Below are 24,123 nucleotides of genomic sequence, written 5' to 3'. Positions count from 1 at the left end.
CAACACTAGGCACTTCTGGGTTGATCTATTATTTGGCTCACAAGCTCTTTACAAACATGACTTCACAACTTTGTGGTTAGGATTTTTGTATGGCGTAGTAGGTATATTAACACCATGACTCGGCATTGAGATCTGATTTTATATTTGAAAAGATAATACATTTATTTAAAACAAAAAAGTGAATGCAAAAATGATGCACTATATTTTTAAGTTAAAGGAACAGTATGTAGAATTGTGGCTAAAACTGGTACTGCAATCTCACAGCTGGTGGCCAATATACAAAATGACAACATAAACATCAGTTGAGGGCTGCAACTCCACTTTTTAAATGACAATATCCTGGCCGGACCACTGTTGTCAGTGATGTAAGTATTTGAAATGAAAATGATTTCTTAATGTCTAGTGACATATCAGGGCCATTTTATGATTAATTGATATAAATTTCTTTCATACTGTTCCTTTAATCCAGTGTGTTATTTTTACAGTGTGGCCTGAAAGCAACCTGGCTAATCTGTTGATAAAATTGTACATTAATTCAAAAAAAATGTAACACAGCTAAAGAGAAAAGCTACATTTATTCAGATGAAATAGAAACAAAACTAAAGATTCCTTTCTGCACCATTTATTTAAGGATTATCCCTTAAAACAGCAATTGCACAAAGGCTAGCCTATAATGGGAAAAATACTATTGATACGTTTCATTTCACTATTATGCTGAAAAACATATCCACAGTGTAAAAACAATAAATTTAAAAAAGTGTTTAAAAGTGTGGAGGAAGATTGTGATGGCACCATTTGGGAAAGGGCCATCAAGTCAACTATAAAATCTAACAGAATAACATTTTTAAAACATCAGGGCTGATTTTAATGCAAAAACACTCTTTTATGCAGAAATTTATAACATTTTAATGTAATGCTCCCTTTTTTTAAGGGTTTAAATGTTCATATGACTTATCAAACATTCAACTATCATTACTAAAAAACAAGTCATCAGTCTTCTCAACAACTTTATTATTTCATTTAACAGTAATAGTGATTAGCAGTCAATTTTACAACCGCCTCAGCATGCTTATCTATACATTACTCTTTACATAAATCATTGTACCATTCACTTTTTTAAAGAACCTGCCGGAAATTAATGCAAAACAAGCAGCAAAATATAAAGTGCACATCACAAGAGCCTTCCAGATCACTTTCTGAAACAGTTGGCACAAACCATAATACAAAATATTACCACATATCATACATGTCATTTGGTTAACAAAGGCTCATTTACAGTCTCAGCCTCTAATCTATAGTGCAGTCAAACTTAAAACCAAAGCATTAGTACAATTTATACATTTTAACATTAAATTCACGGAAAACATGAAATGTTTGCATTTAAAGAATTTAAAGCAAACTTTTTGTGTCATGTGACATACACACTACAGATTTTCAGGCTGATTTCCCAATATGCCACAGGAAGATGTATATCTATGTCATGATGGAGTGATAAAATCATGTTTTTAATGTATGGGATTTACTTTAAATTTGTACCTAGCCTTACAAAAAGTCAGTTATGTCAATTCAATTCATATTTCCTGTTTTATTGTGTCATACTGATAGTAAAAAAGATGAGTATTTATATGAAGAACAAAAACAAAGCCAAAAAAATTTAGAATTTTATTGCAGCAAGAGTTGTTTACAAAACAGGTTTATGTTCGAAACAATCTATTAATGTTTCCCCTTTTTGGGAGAAGACAGTATATCTTTTATTTTGCTTAATTTTCAGCTAGGCAACACTAAGCTTAGAATTCCATGGAAATGAGGTCAACTGAGAACTTGCTCTTGTGGTACATTTTTAGATCATTTAGATCTCATTTTGCATGAAAACTGAGTGGAATGGAGACAACGCATTGCTTAAATAACATCTCATTTTCATATATTAATTGATTAAAGCAGAAAGTTACAAGGCATGCGAGAGTTCATTTTAAATGCTTTCTCACTTTTTGCAAATTCATGTGGCACGGAGAAATGGGAATCTGTACATCCACAAAGAAGTCAAGTCACATGACATCTTATCTCAATATAATAATAAATAATTACTAAAGAATAAATAATTACTCCTGTGTAACACTGAAAGAGCAGTCAGTGTCTTGCTTGCAAAAACAAAATCAACCAAGGGACGCTCTTCAAAGTGGCATATTACCAGACTTCATATTTTTAACAACAAAATATAAAAGACGTTGTATATATGCAATGATATTTGGTATGTTCAAATGCGTGTATCTAGGCATGGCATAGTGTTACATTTTTTTGCAGCAAGTAAAATGAAAAGATTCTTGCTCTACATAGCGTTGATGGTGTGGATCACAAGCGATCTTATCGACCCTGCTGAAGATACTGTTGGGTGAACATATTCAGTTCACTGTCCAGCCAGCCGGCTTTATTTCTGTAGAAGAAACAACAGACATTATGTAAAACACTACAAAAGTATGTGTAATTATATACATGCGTGTGTGTGTGTGTGTGTGTGTGTGGCAACTAATCGTGAGGCAGCACTACTCTGTAGTAATGAAACTGTTCACATGCATGCATGTATTTATGACAACTATTTAATTAACATTAACAAAACTAACTAAAACTATGACATGTCTCTTGATTTACATCAAATTAAATTTAGAGGCCACATATCAGTTAAAAAAAAAAAAAACTTACATAAGTTATATTTTACAATAATGAAAAATGTTGCCTTAGAAATTAATTATTTTTTAAATAGCAAAACAAATCATAAAAGCTCAAAATATTTACCTAAAATGAGCATGAAAAATAAAAAATTAAAGGAAAGAAAAGCAAATTCAAAAACAAATATAAAACAAAACTAAAAAAAGTTATTTTTAAATGTGTTTTAGTGAATAAAAAGCACTGAGCTCCCTTCTAGTAAAGGCTATGGTTTTATAGCACCACTTAGTGGTCAAGTGTAGCAAATGCATATAAAAAGACAACGTGCAATGATTTGTAGACACACTTCTGACACAAAGGCTGTTCCAAGAGTTAATCTTCATCTAATAAACATTGTTTTGGCCAAATTTTAGGGCGCCTCTCATGCAACCTTTTACTAAGTGTGTTGCAGTGCAGTTTAGGATTGCCTTAAATCCAAGAATACGGCAAAGGAAATGTTGATGATAAATATATGATAAACTGCCAACATAAAGTCTCACAAATCAGGAGTTTCCAGGACGGTGCTTATGTAGACAGCAGCAAGCTAAACCCAACTACATTTTTAAAAAGCTATGGTCACACACCAGAACAATTTTAAATATAGAGTTTATGCTGAATGTGCATGCATGTATACAAACTAAACAGCAGATAACCAGTGAAATAAAGGATGTGACGGCCTCACCTGAGCAGCTTGGCTTTACTCTGCAGGGAGTCAAGCTGCTCGATCTTGCTGTTTAGGTCATGAATTTCATCTTCCAGCTGCTGTCTGGTCACATCCACCTGTTGACACAGCTGAGCAAAGGTGCTAGCCAGCTCCCTGTGTCAAAGAAAGTTTTCTTTACAAGTCTACAAGTTTATAGCTTCACGATAGGGACAGGTATTAAAGGGTGCATATATTTGAAGCAACTTTATTGTGACAAAAGAGAAAAATGCAATCGTGTTATTATTATTATTATTATTATTATAATTATTATTATATACACATCTCATGATCAAACAGCAAGCTGTCCACAAAGATGCTGCTTCAGTTATTGCTACACATTAACATTATTTACAGTAGGGATGCACCGATAGGATTTTTTGGGCCGATGCCGATACGATTTAAACAGACAACTTCCGGCCGATACCGATGCCGATACCGATATTAAACACTTGTATACAATACTATACAGTTGGTCTATTAGCTAGTTTATTTCTGCATCAAATTATTTTTACTGAACATGGATTGGATCTAATTAACATTCAACTGACCAACATAATAAGAGAGGCACAAATTAAGCTAAAACAAATATAATAAGACAGCATGACAACCTTCAAAGGTGGTTTTTGCTATTCAGAATTTATTTTATTAACAACATTAACTCATTTTTTTTTACATATAATGAATTTCTTTATGCATTTAATTAATAAACAATCGGTATCGGCCTTTCTCGTGCTATTGCCGATATGCCGATGGTTTCAAATTCATCAAAAATCGGCCGATAAATATCGGCGGCCGATACATCGGTGCATCACTAATTTACAGGTCTTTTTTTTACAATAATAACAAAAAAGATCAACCCCCCAAAAAATGGCTTCCAAGGGTATATTGAGACTCACTGCTGAACTTGGTGGCTGCAGTTAGATCCAGTATAACTGACAATAAGCTGTAGTTTCTCACTGGCATAATCCACAAACTGTCTCTTGAACGCCCGCTCCTTGGCTCTGGTTGTCCAAGTGAGTCTCTCATAGACGTACAACAGCCCATAGAGACCCACAGACAGAGCAATGAGCCTCCAGCCAACAGCCTTCCAGATCTGAAACATTTTAATTCTCTTATCATTATTATCCTCTTCCTTAGAATTATTTTCAGTTTTGTGTAAACTATTCATGAAAATGTGTGTTAACAGCCCTACAATGAACAAAATCCACCCTCTCCTTGTTTTTTAATCCCCATTACACCAAAGCAGTCTCATAAGACATGCTGTTTTGATTCTCTTGTTAATGTGATGTCACAGTGATTAAGCCCCACCCACAGGGGCATTTTGGACATGCTATAATAAATGATCTGTGGGGTATTTTGAGCTGAACGTCACATCCGAGACATCTATATAACATAATATGTGCCCTTTAATTGGTTACTTGCACTGCAATTAGCCTTTATAAGTTTCTACCACTCTTACCACTCCTCCAACAACAATAATGCCCATCGATGTCCTGGATGTAAGGGATGCCAGTCCTGTTACCATGGAAACCATGAGCTCTTCCTGGGTCACGGCTCCCTGAGGAAAAGGAGGCATGCTGGTGCTAACCGGAGTGATGGCCAACGGCCTTGGAACCTGACATGACACAAAAACATATTACCAATAAATTGCATAATTAAAACTTCTATTAACAGGCAGGTCAAAGTACGGTTAATGTTACCTGGTCACTGTAACCCATGAGTGCGCGCCGTGTATTCTTGGGACCTAGGAAGCGGTTGACAAGCATGGTCCAGCCCATAGAAAAGTGGAAGCTGATATCTTCTTGGAAGTCACTGCAGAGTTTGTCACAGTTGAGGTCGTAACTGAGGGCAAAGCACTGTCTGGGCACAATCTTATCCACCTGTTCTCGAATTCCAATGGGCAGCAGGGGCTTCAGACCGTCTGAAGGGAAAGAAAATCTCTCAATAACTTGCGGCTGTTACTGGTAACAACATGATAAAGAACCAAAACGGACCAATCATATCAGTCTGTGTGGCTTGTAAGGCAGCAGTTATAGCAGTGGAGCATCTTTCCGACATATTCCTGCCCAGACCATCCTCTATGTGTTTGTGAAGCTCCTGTAATTAAACACAGCCAAAAAAAATGATACTTAGCTTGAGACATTGGAGATGCATGATATGCAGATACTTTTCTTAACTCGTTATATAAACCAGCAAAAACCGAGAAACTTGTTTCGTTTTCAGTTTTTTTTAAATGACCAAATGAAAATAAACTTGTGTACAATTTCTGTATGAATTATACAGTGTTTTTAGTAGGCTATACAGGTTTTTCAGCCATCAGGAGTAAGTGATTGAGTGACAGAGTTACAAATGACCTCCTTTCAACATCTGATCATAGTGAAATCTAAATTCTTATACTATTAGACCTTAGTGCAGCCTTTGACACAAAAGATCACACAATTTTACTCAACAGACTAAAAAACTGTGTTGCATTAGTGGTCAAGCGTTAGCTCTGTTAAGATCATATTTAACTGACTGCTTTCACTTTGTTTATGTACATGCGGAAAAGTCATGTTACTCTCAGGTTAAATGTGGTGTACCACAGGGATCAGTTCTAGGCCCTATCCTTTTCTTGTTATGTTACCTCTAGGAGACATTATCAGGAAACATAACATTAGTTTTTATTGCTACGCATATGATACCCAGCTTTACATCTCAAATGCACATATGTCAGAGAAACCGTGTGCGAGTAATGGCTTTGGCAAGGCTTTAAAAAGCATACAAATAATACATTTAATTAATCAAGAATAATTGCAATGACCAGACTTAATTGGAGATCTAAATCTGTGTCACCCTGTTAAGCCAGGACCATGCAGCCATATAATATACACTGTTAGAGGTCTTCTTGGTCCAAAGAAATGTACCTGACGCGAAATGACCCGAATCACTTTACACCCGAACCCGACGTGCATAAAAAAAATTTTTTAAAGAAAGACCTGACCCAAGAAAAACCAGAGAAAGTTAGACCCGAGTCCGACCCCCGAAACAGTGGCTTTTTTTACCCGACTAGACCCGAATGTAAACGGCACTGACGTGTGTGCAGCCTGCAGCCCCACACAAAGCAGTCAGACAGAAATAAACCCCGCCGGTCTCTCAACAACTTTGGCGAGCTGCTCCATTTGTTTGAAGACGACACCCAGGTAACCGCTAAAATGTACATTGACTGACATGTCCTACATATCGCAAGCGCGATGGCAAACAGAGGAGAGGTTTGAAAAGGACTACTTTTAGACCCGATCGGATCTCCGGTCGGACCTCGGGTTTTCGGATCTAAGTGGACTCTATACACTTTATATAACAATCTCTCTGTAAAAGCTGACCGTGGAAACATTTTAATTGTTCACAGCCAAATAGTTTACACCCTTAGCTGACATGATCCCAATAGCAGTCATTAAAACTTGTGAGCTGAAGTGCATAATCAAGGCGTCTTTATAGTGGCAAATCACATCAGCGTAATTTTCAGTATCTGGCCACTGCCGATAACTAATTTATAAGCAATTATCCGCTGATACTATTGACGTGACGATAATATAGTGCATCTATGAGACTAATTTTAAGTCAACAATAAACATTACCTTTAAGTGTGGTGCAAACGTCTAAGGCCACATTATTTTGCTAGCCAACCTTTGAGTAAAAAATCTATTCCTGCATTATCTGAGAATGTTCTGACCTATTTTTACAAAGGATGTAACATCTGTGATTAATGTCCTAGATCTGGTTGTATCTGATCAAAGACAAAATATGTCAGACACAGACCACAACAGACTCCTTTAATAATGAAGCAAGATCAAATTACTTTATTGGGCATCTGAAAAAATTGAAGTCACATTTTGGAAAAAAGCAAACAAATGGAATAAAAAAGCTGACATTTAAAAAGGAAGAGACACTCACATTCTTATACACTTTCAACACCACTGGTGTAGGATGAAAATCCACGTGGAAGTCATCCACAAGCACAGCCAGTCTCCTGATCTCCTCTGCCATAGCGTTAGACACCTGCACATACACAAAAACAGCTTCATACAGGGAAGTGTCGTCAGTTACGTCAAAACTACAATCATCAGATTATAGGTACATTTTTTTCAAAAGTGCCAGCCCTATTACCCATTATTCACCCATCCTCCTACCGGATGTGCCACCACAAATAAACTGTAAGTTTATGGGAAACACTAAGAACACTTAAACCAAAGCAGTCTCATTAAGTGCGATTTATAGTCGTGCGTAGGTCCTACGGCGTAGCAAATACGGCGTAGGTTCCGCGTCGGTTTTCATTTATACTTGTGCGTCGCCGTCCGCGTCGACGTGCAAACACACGCGAAACCGCTGGTTGGCAGTAATCACGCGTGTAACCACAGTAGCAGTAGAAGTCGTCACAGAAGAAGAAGCTAAGCAAGTAAACCCACAAACGAAGAAGAAATAGCAACTTGTTGTGTATAATTTGAGAAGACCAGCAATGATGGAAGTAAATAAACAGCGACTTATGTTTCAGTTTGAGTTAAATCACTCCTCAACTTGGCTCACCTTTGTTTTCACCGTCTCAAACGGAAATACCTATGACGCAGTTTTTTTTACCTGACGGGAGGGGTTCTGGTGGACCAATCACAGCGCTTACGGTCCGCGTAGAGCCGACGCGCTGTTAGAAATTTTGTGAGGTGCGCGTCAGGCTACGCAGAGCTACGCACAGGCTACGGATAGCCTACGCCGTAGCTACGCCGTAGGACCTACGCACGACTATAAATCGCCCTTTAGACATGCTGTTTTGATTCTCTTGTCAATGTGATGTCACACTGATAAAGCCCCACCCACGGCCTCTCACTGACTGGTTAATTTTACCCAAAAGCTTTTCTAAATGTGTTTGTTAGCGCTAATGTTTATACTATTGTCTCAAGACTATATCAGATCTATTTTAACTGAAAGCGCTCACTGTCTGTTGGTAAGGGAGTGAGGAGCTGTAGTTAATTTGCATTTTAAGGTACAAACATGAAAACAACGCTTTTGCTCCCACACAAACAGCCATTTTGGACATCCTTTAATAAGTGACCTGTGTGGTATTTGAGACAAATTCTACTAGACACATCTGAGACTTATATTACATCTTATAAAAATAGGCATAATATGTGCCCTTTAAACCAGCAACTTCCTGACCTTTAACATATTATACATGCTGTGAGAGTACCTGCTTCTCAACCTCCTCCGTGATCTTCTTGATTTTTGTCTTGCAATCCAGGGTGAGCAGATCCAACTGTTTATCGATGAACTCCAGCCTGTCCTCTTTCTCCTCCTTCATGTCTAAGCAATGTATCCTAGAGTACAAACCATCAAAAATCAGACAAACTACGCAGTGTTTCCGCTATATACATTCAACCGTGGCGGCCCGCCACTCCTAAAACATCCCCGCCACGCCTGCGGTTGTGGATAGAAGGGATACAGCAAACGAAATCTCGTTGGATGAGCACTGTTTTATCCTAATCCTTTAACCAAACCCAACTCTAAACACAAAATTTCACACGATTGTAGGATGTATTTGTATCTAATTTAGCCAGAACCGCTGTTTTCATCCTAATAATCCTACCTCCAAATCTAATCCTTAACTTTTCAGCATTTGCTGTATCCCTTCTAGACAAAACCCACAGCGGCAGCTCGCAAAAAAGCTACCGAAATGTCCGCTCAGCGAGACTGGCTGTCTAGAAATAAATTCCTTTCTGGATTTGCGTTGTTCACTCATTTATAAATAAATCTCCTAAAATATCATAATTTCCTCCATGGGTTTAGTTTCATGCACGAATAGATTTAAATCAACAGCCCAGCAAACATTGGTCCGACCGCAACGTCGTGTCCCTGGCCAAAAATAGTCGCGGTATGACGGCACAAATCGGTGAAAATATGTAACACAGAACATTTCATAAAAATGCATTCAGATACATTTGTACATGTCTATAGTTCTATGGGGTTGCATGCCTCTAGAGGATTATTAAGCTACGTTTCTGTTTTGAGAAATAATAATAAATAAATAAGCCTATACGAAATATGTTGCACTTAAATAATTATTAAATTGACAAAACGAATAAAAAAGTATTTGAGTTTCTGTTCTTTTTTGTGACGCGCTCTAAAACCAAACCAGCAGAAAGCACGTCATGTTTTTAATGATTATAAATAAGCACAAGGTTTTCTCCTTATTGTGAGTTTACACAAATAAAAATACATCATTTGAAGTTTCGAATGTTGTTTTACTTTTATCTTTATGACTATAAATTTAGGGTAATTTAAGCTGCAAGGTCATCTCGCATATGATGTTCACCGGCGCATATCTACACCAACACAGCGCAGGGCTGCGAGAAAAGACATTATTAAACTTTTGATTTAACATATTACGAGTTTTTTGGACATTCATTTGGAATCACTGTACTCATATTATCAACTTATCTGGCCATTAGTTATTCAGTATAGGCTATAAGCGCAGCGCGCTGCTGACCGCTCAGCTGTCAGTCAATCGTCTGTGCTTTAGATCGACACTCACAAAGTTTCACATTAAATGATAAGATATTTGTCCAAAAACAAAAGGCTAAATACTGAATACTACTTATATGCGACTGCAAGACATTAATAGTCGAACCTGTTGGTAAGGAAACGTACATTATTCCCGTGGAAGAGAAGAACATTGGTAATAGAAACTTGTTTTCAGACGAAACAGCAGGGTCGGGGTACCCGCGGGTGAACCGCATAATATTTGATCTAACGGGTGTAATAGGCTATTTGCGTGTCATTTGTGTTGTAGATGCAGGTCGGGACTCAATAGACAAGAGTAAAATGCGGGTCTAACATCCAAGACCAAAATTTGACTCGTTTTTAAATGTCCCGTGCTTATTTGTGTTTAAGATCTGTCTGAAGACCGGTAAAGGTTTATATTTAACTGCACGATTTGCGGTGTGACCGGCTCGGGGTCACAGTCTTTATGTCAAATGGTACGGGTGTGAAATAAAATTGCTGCTGATGTCGGATAACTGGTCGGTTGGTCTGTCAATCACAGCGGTGCGGATTATCAAACAGGACTGCATGACTTTGTAACAGCTCTGTACGCTAAACACGAGGACGAACTTGCAATGCACACTACATTAAAACTACAATAAAATATACGAACTACGTACGTAGCTGTGTAACGTTTTTTTAAGAAAATACAGTTTAGATCAAACATAGAAAAGCAATATGCTATAAATATAAGGAAAAGTAAATGACAGCGTGAAAATTATAAAAAAGTACATGTTAGTTTACTGTAGCCTATATTTTACATTAAATTTTTTTTTACATTTATAATCATCATGGGCGCCCCCTGCCGCCACAGCTGAAAAAAATCCTAGAGGAAACACTGCTACGGTATATAAAACCATTCCATGAAAGAGATGGGTATGTGTGTGTATAAACGTATATGTATACATACATTTATATATGCCCAATACTCAAAATTCTGGTATCAAAATCGAATCAGTAATGGACATAGTAGTATGGAGCCTGCCCTAGTTTTGATAGCAATGCATTTGTGCTCACCTCTGCTCTTGAGCTGCAACATGAGTTGAGTCCATTATCATACGCAGCGCTTCAGAGATCTGCTTGGCTCTCACTGTGTGCTGCTCAAACTTAGTTTTTACCGCTGACTGTGAGATGCATTCCTGTAGGTGTACAATTTTATGACAGTCAGGCCAACAACACTAACTTCAATCCAACACTCAAACCCAACAGCACACTCACCTCAAAGCGTCTTTCAAAGTTCTGAAACTCAAACATTCTCGCTTGGAAACCTTCAGCAAGAGCACCACCTGAAAACACCAAAATGTCTTTAAGCGATCAAATAAATAATTTAGCATATTAAAGAGCGCTTGTACTGTAAAACAGAAATGTTTGATAGACTATAGCAGGGGTTCTCAAAGTCCGGACTCCGGTCCGGATCCGGACCCGACGTGAACTTGATCCGGACCCGCGTCCACTTCATATAACAAGTGCATTAATTTCTATGTGATTGATTAAATGTGTGCGCATTTGCTACTTTACAAATGCATATTAAACTTGTAAACCATTCATTTAGTTTTTTTTCTTTTTAAATTAAGAGTATTCCTGATCCGAAAATAAAACGAGTTATTTAAAAATGTCCTGTGTGACGCTGTAGCCATCACACCCAGATATTATGCACAGCTACTTCATGTACTACGGCTTTTGATCAGTAAGTCCTTATCAATCTGAAATCACTGTTGGTTTGAGTCGTTTAAAACATGCATTTGAAAAAGCAACACTCGTCAAACATAATCGTTAAACATATTCTTTATTATCATGAAAATACCTGAAAAGGTTTGAAGAGCAGCAATATAAATATATCCTTAAGACATTTCCTGGAGCTGCGTGTGTCTGGTTCTTCGCATGTTAAGTTTCTACACGAGAGCACCCCCTGGCTTTTGGATGTAGCGGCATTTCACCGTAATTAATTGAGAAGCATAGCAAGCATCACCAGCCAATTTATAGGTGCACCCCTAATTTTCGTCAGTTTCTCTGCCTAAACTTTTTTTGCCATGGTTTATGCATATGATGGAGAACAAACTGTGCCATTTCTCTAATTAGGTTGCTCTGTATTTTGCACCTGGTTACTTTTGGCATACTTCTTGTGTTTATGTTTAAAAAAAAATTTTACTTTAAATGCAAAATACACTTAACTATTTGTGTTGATTTGTTATATAAACAAGTGATTTACATAAAGTTTTTCCGGACCTTTGAAAATGATGAGAATTCAGATTTGGACCTTTGAATGTAAACTTTGAGAACCCCTGGACTATAGTATTGACGCTTTTCCGTTGCATAGAATCCACAGGTCAGGTCATGTCAGCTCATCTCACTTTGGCTTGGTTAGCTCTTCTATTGAGTTTAGAGGCATGTCAGGGTAGGAGGGATTATAATCATGTCGCTATATTTGCCCTGCCTACTGCTGCCCAGGTGAAAAAAAAGTGCACTAAAATACACTTTATTTAAGTACACTTAGTACACTTTTCCACAATATACTAAAAGTGCTCTATTTTCGCACACTAATTTTGAACTTAGTATACTAAAAAGTAGTATTTAGTACTTCTTAAGATGAACTTAATACCATCTTAGTGTACTCAACTGTGCTATTTTGAGACACCATGAAGTTGAACTAAAATGTATTTTTAACATACTAGGTCTGTATTTAAAAAAAATATATTTAATTATAACTTGAAGTACACTTGAACCCACCTTTAAAGAGCACCAATTATGCTAATAAATTAGCACGTTAGCACGTTATTGTAATATCCCATAGTACATACATGTTATTAAAACTTGAACTAATGCACTGTGAGTCTTATAAATTGCTTACATACCTCACCGATTTCTGCATGTCTGGAAAACGCTCGGTTTAGTTCCTGTCTCCGCCTCCCAAAATGTCTAGTGTATTCGGATTGGTCAGATGACTACTCAACTGTTATTGGTCAACTGGGTTCGGCGTGTGTTTGAAAGGTTACGCCCCTGACTACGCGTGGATTTTCCGGTTCTGACTGAGAGTCACAGGCAACGTAAACAAGCGCTATATTTCTCTATAAACGATGGTGTCTGTACTGCCTTACCACTTCAAGCTCGATCCAGAGAGTTCAGACGGCCGTTACGATGTAAACGATCTCCGTCAATGAACGCGATTGGATTTAACTTTTTTAGGTGTCCTTAGCTCTGCCAGAATGCTAAACGAAGACGAAAATGTGTTGCAAAGACATCCAAAAGGTAATTATAACTACTACATTACTTTGCAAACTATATGGAAACACCAAATGTAGCACATAGAAGGTTTTATTTGAAATGATTATAAAACTATTTCACTTATTAACATTATTTTACTATAGTAAACTTTATTATAAAAGACCGCTTACATACTATATTACTGTGCAAACTATATGGAAACACCAAATGTAGCACATAGAAAGTATTTGTTGAAATGATTATAAAACTATTTCACTTATTAACATTATTTTACTATTGTAAACTTTATTATAAAAGACTGTTACATACTATATTACTGTGCAAACTATATGGAAACACCAAATGTAGCACAAAGAAAGTATTAATTGAAATGAATGTTCTACATTATTTCACTATGGTAAAGTTTATTATGAAAAACTGCTTACTTATAAGTGCTATGTTTTTACTTATTAGGTTTTAAGGAGAATGCAACATGTTCCAGGGCCTCTTACCTGCGTGATTCATCATCCAGGTTTTGCACAAATTGTCTAAATCCCTACACACAGAACATTTATTGTACCGACTATAAGCCTTTGAGGTGCAGGACTAGAGTAAGTTTTATTACATTTTTAAACCAATAACACTAAAGTATCATTATAGTAACAAAGTACCCAAAAGAACAAAAGATGCAACTTTAAAGAAAATATAATAGTCAGTCAAAAGTTTTATTTATTTATTACAAATATATATTTAAATGTTAAACAATATACAAATAAACATACTTTAGTAACCATATTGTGCTCTTGTTTCAAAAATTGTTCAATTCATTTCTTACAGCTATCTATTCAGATAAATGGCATATCAAAGCTTTGTCAGCTGGTGCTATCTAAGACGACACTATAAGGTTATCATCCTGTCGTGTGTTGTTCTCCAGATACGCTTGGAGCTTCCTGATCAGATCGGTCACAATTTTGGCTTTCGACGACCCCTGCACTGAAGATGGCATGCAATCACGTCCTCCTTTGAAGGTCTCTCAAACTGTGATGCCAGGTCCATTGGAATCGGGGTTTCCTTCAGCTTATCTTCAAATACCTCATCAAACACAAGCCTGATCACATCCTCCACATAACTGTAGAAATATTGCAGTCAATAAATCTTTTGTTTTGATCATTTATTTCCCTGCTTCATACATTAAGTTTTTAATTATGAATGTATTTGAAATAAAACATTACTGCTTACGGTATGTCACTTGTGTGTTTTGGGAACATAGCCTTGTACTTTCCCTCTCCTGCTTTTGTTACGGCTTGGTGACATTGTAATGGATGGCTGCAAGGTACAAATACCTGTAAAATATAAACAAGCAATTAATTTATTGTAAAAGTAAATACTACTTTATTTAACACAGTTACTAAAATACTTAAATACCTGCACAGCATTCCAATAAATGAGAAAATCAATTTTTTTTGCTGCAAATCTGAAATCTCAGGCTACGGACGGCAAAGGCATCCACTGATGATGGTGATGGAAACATTGTGAAACGATGATACTGCCTGGGTTCCTATGATTATGCAGAGAAAAAAAAACTTTGTCATCATCAGTTATACATTTAAGACTGGTAGTGGTTTCACTAGGTAAATACATAATATGTGTTACACACCTTTGCTCCTCATATGCCAGTCTGACTCCTTGTACTGTGTGTAATGATGTTGCATGTTTGCATACAGTGTAGAAGGATGTGTCCAGCTGCGAATCTAGGATATAGACAAATAAAACAAACATGTATTCAGTCAAAAAGAAATATTATAACAATAGAGTACAACGACTATAAATCGTTAGACTATTCATTAAAACGTAAATGTATTACATATTACATGGCCCAACATTAGCAACACACATTACGTGTTTACTTCGTTTCAAAATCTAAGAAAGCTTCAAGTAAATACAACAGTAAAATACATATAACTTTAAACAAATCATCTGTAACTTACTTAGAGTTTCTTGAGTTTGATAATGAGAACAAATTTTACCGGTAACAGTTTAGCTGGCATTTGTATTTGTATTTATCTTAGCAACTTAGCAAGTTTGTAAACATGTCTAAACCAACATCGATAAAAAAAACGAAAGCCTGCATAATTCAACATACACGTGTGTAAATATGGTACGTTGTTTATGAAATACAGTATTACAACACAAAACAATTAGCTTGCAAGCTTAGCTCTACACGCACATTATGTTAATCTCCGGTTACCGGTTACGTAATGTACAGTAAAAGGCAAATAATAAACATGAATACTTACAGTCTGTGATCCAGAAGTGCACAGTAATCCAACTTTCAAGAGGAGACAACGCGCAAATCCAGCTTCGGTTCATGAGAAGCAGTTATTGTGAAAACTCCGTGAACAACTTCTGACTGGATTTTTCCGGAACCGTATTAAACATGATGTCCTCTGTGGAAGTCCATAAAGTGCTATTTTGCCCTCGCATCTAAAGAGACAGCGTCTACTCGAGAGATTTAATCGCTTAAACAATGAAACAAGAGTTTGCAAACAGAGTCAAAGCAGGGACTCCCAACCTCCGCCATTTTAGCTCTCCTCTGACTCGGCGCTCCCCACCCCACCCTCGTCTTTGAGGGCGTACCCAAGCAAAGCAGAGAGGGCTGAACTATGATAATGCTGGTCTTATCTACGTCACTAATCCCAGGAAGTAAACTGTTGCCTACAATCCGAGTGTTTTTTGTAGTCCTCGAACGTTAGAGACGATAACTCGCGTCATCGTTTTCTTTGAGGTATGTACTTTTTGAATATCGTTAGCATGTACTAATGCACACTTACACACAAAAGGATGTTTAAAAACGTGTATCCCATAATAGGTGCTCTTTAAGCATTTTTAAATATACTTTAAAGTATACTAATGGTATGTTAAAATAATATTCCAAATGACATCATACAAAAATGTATTTGTCAGTTCGCCACAAAATAAAAATTCCCCCCTACAAATAGATGTTTGCACATTGCGTTTATCACTCTACCTCTGTCTCACATGACAGTTTTTGTACTGAGCTGAAGTGGGTGTTTCATATAAAGAGATCTAAAACCTCCTGGGAGGGGTGCTACATAGGAATAGGTTGGGAAACACTTTTATAGAGGAATCATTATATATTTTCAATACAAAGTATGCCAAATTCTAATTTGCACTGGATTTTACAAATTTTAATTATACTTGGCTAAACGTGAACTTTGGAACAATACTTGGACACAAACTAATGGTGTTTCACAACGCATGTGCACAAATGAACACACATTGAGAAATAGTTACTGCTGTATGAGTAAATCAACAGACCTGACCGTATAAAAATATTTGACATGTAGTAATGTGTCTACCTGTTTCAGGCATGCCCTGGGCTTTCTGAACACGCGCCTGCAGAACTTCTTTAGCAGAGACAAAGAAGATCCGGTCGCTGGCCTGAGCACGGTCCACCACCCGCAGTTCATCCACTAAAAAACTAGTGCAGCGGTCCATGTGTTGCCGTCTCACCTGAGAAACAAACCATTTGAAAGGTGTATGAGTGCATTTTCCCTAATTCAGACTAAACTAAAGGATCAGTTCATGTCCTTAAGAATCAACAGTAGGGCACTGATGCTGTTCATAGAGTTTAACCCAGAACATTTCTGTGAAATACGTGTAACTAGCAGTGTTGTGCTAGTTCACAGGCTGTACGTAGTTTGTAGTGTCATGCGAGTCACACCTCCTCCATGTACTCGGGCTCGTTGGCCGATGCATCCCAGCGGTTGTTCAGAACAAAGATGTTGGGGCTGGAGAGGCGCTCATTCACTTTATGGAAAAATGATTTTTCCTTTAAAAGAACAGAAGAGAATCAATTGAATCCTCACAAAAGCTATAAGGACAGATATTAAAGCGGAATTGAACCCTAGACATTTTAGCCTGTTATCACGGGTAATTTATGTCCATTTTGCATTTTACATAAGAAAAAAAAAGAAATTTAAACGATTTCGTTTATTAGATTGATAGTGTGTTGAAAGGAATTTTCGTAACGGCATTTAATGGACTCAATTAACCAGAATGCACTGCGCGAAACTAAGTCATTAGCTCCACCCACTGACCGATGCAGCCTTCAGGTTTGTTTGACTTCATGCGGCGCTGCAAGAATCGACAGCCGGATGACGTCAAGGTTCCGCGAGAGCGATTTAAAAGCAAACTCCTCCGTATGATTTCGCGAATCGTTCTTGCGGTACTCTGACGCCATCCGGCTGTTGATTCTTGCGGAGCCGCATGAAGTTGAACAAGCCTAATAACTTCTTTTACCGCTCAACCTGCTCTGAAATCAACTCAAGTCAACTTGAAGTTAGCCAGCAGACGAACCCAACCAAAGAGTAACTCCGCATTTACCGTCTCTGAAGGGGAAATCAACAAAACCCACCATAAAAGATGACTAGAACCTGTGGACAACAAATTCAGGCCACCGGGAGTTTTTATTGTTTAGTTGTTGCTTGTTTTGTGTAACTACGGTAAAACATACTACGTAGAAAGTTATTATTATGTCGAACACGAGCAAAGCAAGCTCATCCCGTGCAGCTGTCAATCAAAGAACGTTATCATCTACTGTCAATCATATCGCCCCATTTAGAACGTTCAGATGTAGTCGTGCATTTTTCTTTTCTTTTTTATATGGAGTTAGTACATTTGATGGCAGCACAATCAACTACATATATGTGATGAAATATAGTGTTGGAGCATAACATTGTTTTAGGGTGGACTTCCGCTTTAAATAATCATACAGTGATCTGTCTGTAATAATGCATAGATTGATGATAAAGTCAAAAAGCATAATATAGGACCCTTTTAAAGAGAATCACTTTGCTTTTTAAGTTTTAAATCAAAATATAAAGGTGCAAATATTCTGTGTGTCCAACAGCCCCTGCAAATAAGATATTTAAAGACCTTAAACACCTTAAGTTCATTATAACTCACTGTTTGCATTAAAGTGGACTCTGAGTTGGCAACCAGCACAAACACATCGGCATCAAGGCAGAATTTGTCGATCCAGCTGTCCAATTCTGTTGTGACATCAATGCCAGGACTTGAAAAAGAACATTTACAGATATACTGATTAATTTAATCAAATCATTGATAAAACATTACTTGTTTTTAATATTTTTTATATGTTTTTATTTTATTTTATTTGTAATGCCATATATGGCAAACAAGTATCAAAAGTATCACAACATTACACCAAACTTTTAACGTTTATAAAAGTTAGCTTATTATTATAACATTAGTATGAAACAGTATTACAAACAGCTTTATGAACTTCAGAGTATTTTGGAGCACAGTCAAAAAAATTTGACAGTGTGGTCAGTATGTCTGAGGCCTAACAGGATGCTTACCTGTCCACAAGCACCAAGTCGTCTCGCAGCAGTGTACACTTTGCTTTTGGCCACATGACACACACCAGACTGCCCGCGTCTAAATCCTCATCCTGATGTAATGCATGAGCCAACTGGTTCACCGTCTGCCAACATGAACACAGTTAGGTTACTACACTGGATTGTATATTTTATTCATTTTTATTCTCTTCATATAACTGCGCATGTGATTGTTTTGTGTGTGTTTGTGATTAAAGGTGACATAGAATGATTGAACGGGGTATTTATCCTTGTTCTGTGATGTGACATGTAGACAAAAATGTTTTTGTTTGGGTCTGTAATGCCTTAGAAGCTTCCTAAAAACCTCTCTCAGATAGCTCTATTACGGTGGGGGATTTTAAACAAGTGGTTTTGCAGCTATTTTGCTCCCCCTACTGGCTTAACTTGCAATCTCATTACTAATTGGCTGACTTTGCTGCCACTCAAAAAATGTAGCCAATTATTTTAAAGTGGAGGGGCAGTGAGATGCCTGTGATGTCATAAGCATCAGTTTTTCAGATTGGGCCGTTTTCTGGCTGACATTTCTAAAAGAGGAATTTCTATGAGACCGAGATGTTTAGCATGTCTAGCACTTTTTGTATGTTGGTGAATGCGGGTAGACTACCATTATTCAACAAAGACAAGGTAAAAATGGTTTTTCACTCTCTGTCCCCTTTAAATGCTGTAACTTATTTTTAGGTGTTCAACTTAAAAAAAAAAAAAAAATTATATCATAAAATATCATCAACATCATTATTGTTTTACATTTTACAATATTATAAACAATAAATGCAATCAATGTTATTTGAAAGCATCAGCTCTAACACAGCTCTTTTCGTGGACGCAAATAGAAGAACTGGTAAGTAAAGCTGACTCGCATTTCAGTAGACAATAAGTGTTGCATTTACAGATTTCCGTAATCCTGTACTGCATTACAGCAGAGAAAAGTTTCAGGAAATAGGAGCTGAATGACAAAACATGTGACCAGAAGCAGCTCCGGACTATAAATTTAGATGAGGCTGATTTTGGGTCGTGTCATAGGCTAAATAAATAACATATGATGAACTGCTAGTGGAATAAGATTAACATTAAAATGACTGAATGCACGCAGAACGCTTTGGACAGGGTCGGTGCTCTAATAATGATAAATTTGTCTTTTAGCCTTTTCAGATAAGTGCTTTAAAAATCACACAAGGCTTGTCTATCCACGTGTCTTAAGGTGGGTTATCTCATAAGTCAGTCTGAAGAGATTACACCACCACATTAACACCTTTAGCAAGCAAAGCTTGTTAACTGTTACTATGGAGAGATGCACTGTTACGCAAGCCAGCAGTTTCCATCCCACAGCATGCCTTTCACATGACTCAACAAACAGACCCATAAAACAGTGAAGCCTTACAACAATCAACCTGAATCAGAAAGTAATGAAATCGTACTTTTACGCTCTTTTTTTCATCCGATCCCTCTGTGAGCAGAAACGCCTCATTGCCATCAGTGCCCTCCACCCGCAGGAAGCAGTTAGTGGTGTGTCCGATTCCAGATGGCAAAACTTTGTCCCAGAGCATGGCATTAATGACAGAGCTCTTCCCATTACTGGTCCTGTAAAAGCAGGAAGCAGAATCGATTGTTACCCTTAATACAACACAAACTACTCTGAATACTTTGCTGCTCTGAATAAAATATTCACTTTGTGTTCGTGCTATGTGTGGGAATACCTGCCGAAGAAGACCACCTTCATGTGTCTGCGAGACAGGACCTCCCCTATCCCTGCCACTTTGGACAGGTAACCTCGGACCTCCGCCACCTGCTCCTCTGTGGTAACAGGGTCCAGTTCTTCATTGCTGTAGGTCTCTATCACAGAAAATGGAAAAGTTAAGCCATTATTGATTTTGTAAGTATTCCAGCAACGTTTACAACTTCAAAGTGCCTCGACACAGTATGGTTGCCACATGGTCGATGCCAATACCACGTGAACTGGTAAAAGGTTAACTGCAGATAAATTCTGACAGAAGTCATTTTCTATATAAATCATGAGCTGATTTCACTTCGCCACCACGTTTAAATCGAAAGTGAGGCTCCAGTGGGAAGAAACCCAAGAATAAGGTTAAACAATATTGCACGATTGAGCTACAAATGCGATTTATTTTTATCTTCTGTATCGGCAGATACTCAAAATCAAATGACTCGGACTTGAGGGCAAAAAAACCTGATCGGGACATCCCTAGTCGTGGTGGACAAGTGATCTAACCAGTGAGAGACTATCGCGACAAGCCTAGGCACCTCTTGATTTTTTTATGAAATGTTCATAACTGTGATGTTTAGCCGAGATTAGTTAATGGGAGTGCTTGTAAAACACCAGAAAGGGCATGCTTTAAAAAATTTGGAAACCACTGTCCTAAGCTTTCAGTCACCTCCCAGTCGGTTATGTAACATGTCTATCCAATCTGCAGGTTTCTCTTATCAGCGAGACAGATAAACAGCATGCAGCAGTGAGCTTGGAGCTCTTGGCCAGCAGATAAATTAAAGCAGTTACCTTCCAAAAAAGCTGAGCTTTCCTTAATGTAGGCACCCAGCTGTTCAAAGATGCCATTGATCTTTTTCTTGGCAGTGACGAAGTGTTTGAGCGGAGAGGCGTTCACCTCAGCCATTAGTCGCTTGTCCTTCTTACCGATGACACTAGTGTTGGGTCGTGGGAAAACCAGAGACATCTCACTGAAAACAGAGAGAGAGAAAAAAATTTAAAGAAGATTTCTATCAAAACTCCCTGCCTTGCTAGAGTGTTCTTCGTGGTTGGACAGTTCTGAACAGGAAAATGATTGAAAATTGTATATTTTCTGAAGAAAATGTGAGTGGTCCTTGCCGTAGCAAGGTCACAACAGTTGAGATTAGAAATCACAAACATTCCATCAATGCCAATCTATTGGCGCTGGTACGACCAGGCTCGGCTTGCTTGATCGGCTTGGTTTTTCCAATGCAGTTTAGTAACGCTTCAAAGTAGGTGGGGTTATAGAGTTCTTGTTATAAACACCTTTAAAGAGATTAAACAAAGTAATAAGATTCCCAAGAGGCTGTTTACAGCTGGTATTTAGATGCGTTTTGGTTTATCGGATCACAAGTGGACAACACTAAATACCGGTGTAAACTGGGTGTAAAACATTTTACTTACTTATTCATTCATTTAGCTGACGCTTTTATCCAAAGCGACTTACAATTGCTATATAGGTCAGAGGTCGCACGCCTCTGGAGCAACTAGGGGTTAAGTGTCTTGCTCAGGGACACAATGGTGGGTCACAGTGGATTCGAACCCAGGTCTCTCACACCAAAGGCATGTTACTTATCCATTGCGCCATCACCACCCCAATTTGAGCTTGTCCCCTTTTTATTACATTCAGACATAGTTGAAAATGCATTTGACCAGATTGCTTTTGAGCAAACGTATCTTAATATCAGGTATAAATAGCCTCCAACAGACACTTCTGTAAACAAACACACCAAACACCCAATCCAAACACTAAGAAACAACTCTCAAACCTAACACACCCCGAGCAGTGAAGTGCAAACAGCTTTCAGGTATGTTGTTGTCTAACTGCATTACTCAACTATTGTCTAGGTCTCCTGTGTTCACATGTAATGCTGCGTCGCCCAAATGTGGTTAACAATACACAAACACAAGCATAACTAGCTGAGGTACAGTTTCTAGATTTGTTTGTTTGCGAGAAATATCTGAATAACTGGGTTGACATGGCCTGCTATGACTGGACATTGCCATATACTGCATTATTCTTCTAGATTATTCTTATAATTGACGCCTAGCTAAACCTCATCTCAAAAACAATACAGACAAATTCTACTTTAGTGTAAAACTATGAAAGTCCAGTGTTCTGGATAGGAATGCGTTGATTCAATACTTCGGTATCAGACTAATAGGACTTTTCTAAATCCAATTCTGTGTGTTACCCATAGTTGTTACTGTTCAGCTATTAAAAGGACAAAGTATTATAAAACTGAGCCCAAAAGATTTATAATTTTGCTGATTTTATCGGCCGATATGAGCCGTTGTAGTTATATCTGTATCGGTGTGCATGCCACAGATATGCGCCAACGATCGGGTTTTTGTTTTTGCAGAACATACGCTTGACATGATATTTTCTCGATTTTGTATGTTCATATGTGTGCGTATATACTACGTGTATATATATATATATATATATATATATATATATATGTGTATATTTATTTGTTACACACACACACACACAATTCTAAATGGATCAAGAAAAATACTAGGATCGGCCGATACTCAGAATTCAGGTATCAAAATCGGATCGGTAATGGAAAAGTGGTATCAACCCACCCCTAATGGGGAACACAAATGATGAACTCACATATACTGTCCATTGTTATAATTTATTACGTTAAATAATAAACACGTTAAAACGCTGTACGCCACCTGTTTTAATACTATTAAAATTTGCTGTGATTATGATAACATTTACTATTTATTGTAGATAACAACTGAGCAAAACACAACCTAAGCCCCAATCCTATTCTAGATTTCTTGCTTTTTTTAATTCTGTGCAGTATGGATTTGGTAAGGATTTTACATTATCCCATTTAGATCATAGGCATGTTTTGGATTTTTATTGCTTGGAATTAATCAGAATACAGAATCTATCAGTGTTTGAGGATATACTATACTTGTGTAAAATATCACCTGTTCTAGCTGGACAGATATTATAACAAGAACCATTTTTTGTAACACTTAAACTTAACACTGCTACTATAACATTTACGCAGATCATTTCCTGCATACCTCAGGACAATATCCTGTTTACATCCTGTTTACACCGTTCACATTCTACCTATACTTTGTATTCTAGTCAGTGTTTTAATTATTGTTTTAACTCAGATTTCTCTTTTAATTCTAATTTCTGTTTTACACATGCATGCATTTTTTTTATATTGTAATCTATTGTAATTTTAATTGCACATGTTTTCTTATTATTGTTGATTTCTTTTTGTATTTTATGACTTCATTCTATTGCATGGATAATCTAAGTTTATCTGACCAGACCTTCATTTCACTGCCAGTTGTATCATGTGTATAACTGTGCATGTGATAAATAAACAATGGAATATTTGCGACAGGCCTTCATGCGTGAAAAAACTGATTCCCACACAGTACTTCCAACAATTAGTGAGAAAGACAAAGCCTCAACTCTCCACCATTGACATGTAATGCCAGGCCCAAACATCTGAGTGGTGTCATATTAAATAGTCTGGACCTGTAGTCGGGAAGTACGTGCTGAATGGAGCGTTCATGAGAGCCCCCTTAAGTGTAGAGAATATGATCACAAATGCAACATCAAGAAAGTGTCCAGCTGTTTAAATTTATAAGGTAACCAAGGATCAAAGCTGAGTAAACCTGATATCAAAATAGCGAAACCTGTCCGCCACAAGAATATGGACACTTATCTTAGTGACTCAAGAGCTGTGCCACTTGTGTGCAGTCTTAAGATAAAAACCAAGATT

The 24,123-nt window shown here is 37.4% G+C and overlaps 1 protein-coding gene and 2 long non-coding RNA genes across 5 annotated transcripts in view; 1 reads left to right on the top strand and 2 right to left on the bottom strand.

The window, feature by feature from the left end:
• Positions 1-994: 994 nt before the first annotated feature.
• mfn2 (mitofusin 2) overlaps positions 995-24,123 on the bottom strand; it is a 28,742-nt gene continuing 5,613 nt past the window's right edge. For both annotated transcript variants that reach the window (XM_065247746.1, XM_065247745.2), the window contains exons 2-18: positions 21,125-21,303; positions 20,307-20,442; positions 20,028-20,190; positions 18,574-18,698; positions 18,158-18,266; positions 16,914-17,021; positions 16,549-16,702; positions 11,186-11,253; positions 10,985-11,106; positions 8,619-8,745; positions 7,334-7,438; positions 5,398-5,500; positions 5,104-5,324; positions 4,863-5,018; positions 4,300-4,496; positions 3,383-3,517; positions 995-2,431 (exon numbers count right to left, since the gene is read on the bottom strand). In XM_065247746.1, coding sequence (XP_065103818.1) covers positions 2,362-2,431; positions 3,383-3,517; positions 4,300-4,496; positions 4,863-5,018; positions 5,104-5,324; positions 5,398-5,500; positions 7,334-7,438; positions 8,619-8,745; positions 10,985-11,106; positions 11,186-11,253; positions 16,549-16,702; positions 16,914-17,021; positions 18,158-18,266; positions 18,574-18,698; positions 20,028-20,190; positions 20,307-20,442; positions 21,125-21,299 — 2,274 coding nt within the window. In that variant the 5' untranslated portion in view covers positions 21,300-21,303 and the 3' untranslated portion in view covers positions 995-2,361. The remainder of the gene's footprint in view (positions 2,432-3,382; positions 3,518-4,299; positions 4,497-4,862; positions 5,019-5,103; positions 5,325-5,397; positions 5,501-7,333; positions 7,439-8,618; positions 8,746-10,984; positions 11,107-11,185; positions 11,254-16,548; positions 16,703-16,913; positions 17,022-18,157; positions 18,267-18,573; positions 18,699-20,027; positions 20,191-20,306; positions 20,443-21,124; positions 21,304-24,123) is intronic.
• Positions 12,699-14,239, top strand: LOC135729861 (uncharacterized). The gene is made up of 3 exons (XR_012337869.1): positions 12,699-13,213; positions 13,643-13,779; positions 14,103-14,239. It is a non-coding gene; the product is annotated as an uncharacterized lncRNA (long non-coding RNA).
• On the bottom strand, positions 13,875-16,333 carry LOC135729860 (uncharacterized). 2 transcript variants are annotated; one of them, XR_010525771.2, is made up of 5 exons: positions 15,466-16,333; positions 14,826-14,919; positions 14,594-14,726; positions 14,408-14,511; positions 13,875-14,297 (listed from the first exon to the last, which is right to left on the bottom strand). It is a non-coding gene; the product is annotated as an uncharacterized lncRNA (long non-coding RNA). The 2 variants fall into 2 exon arrangements; XR_010525770.2 differs by having other exon boundaries at positions 14,826-16,326.

Source organism: Paramisgurnus dabryanus, chromosome 11 (assembly GCF_030506205.2).
Source record: "Paramisgurnus dabryanus chromosome 11, PD_genome_1.1, whole genome shotgun sequence".
In the NCBI taxonomy this organism is placed as follows: domain Eukaryota; kingdom Metazoa; phylum Chordata; class Actinopteri; order Cypriniformes; family Cobitidae; genus Paramisgurnus; species Paramisgurnus dabryanus.
Note: the sequence above shows the minus strand (reverse complement) of the source record. Positions and strands in the feature narration are given on the sequence as shown.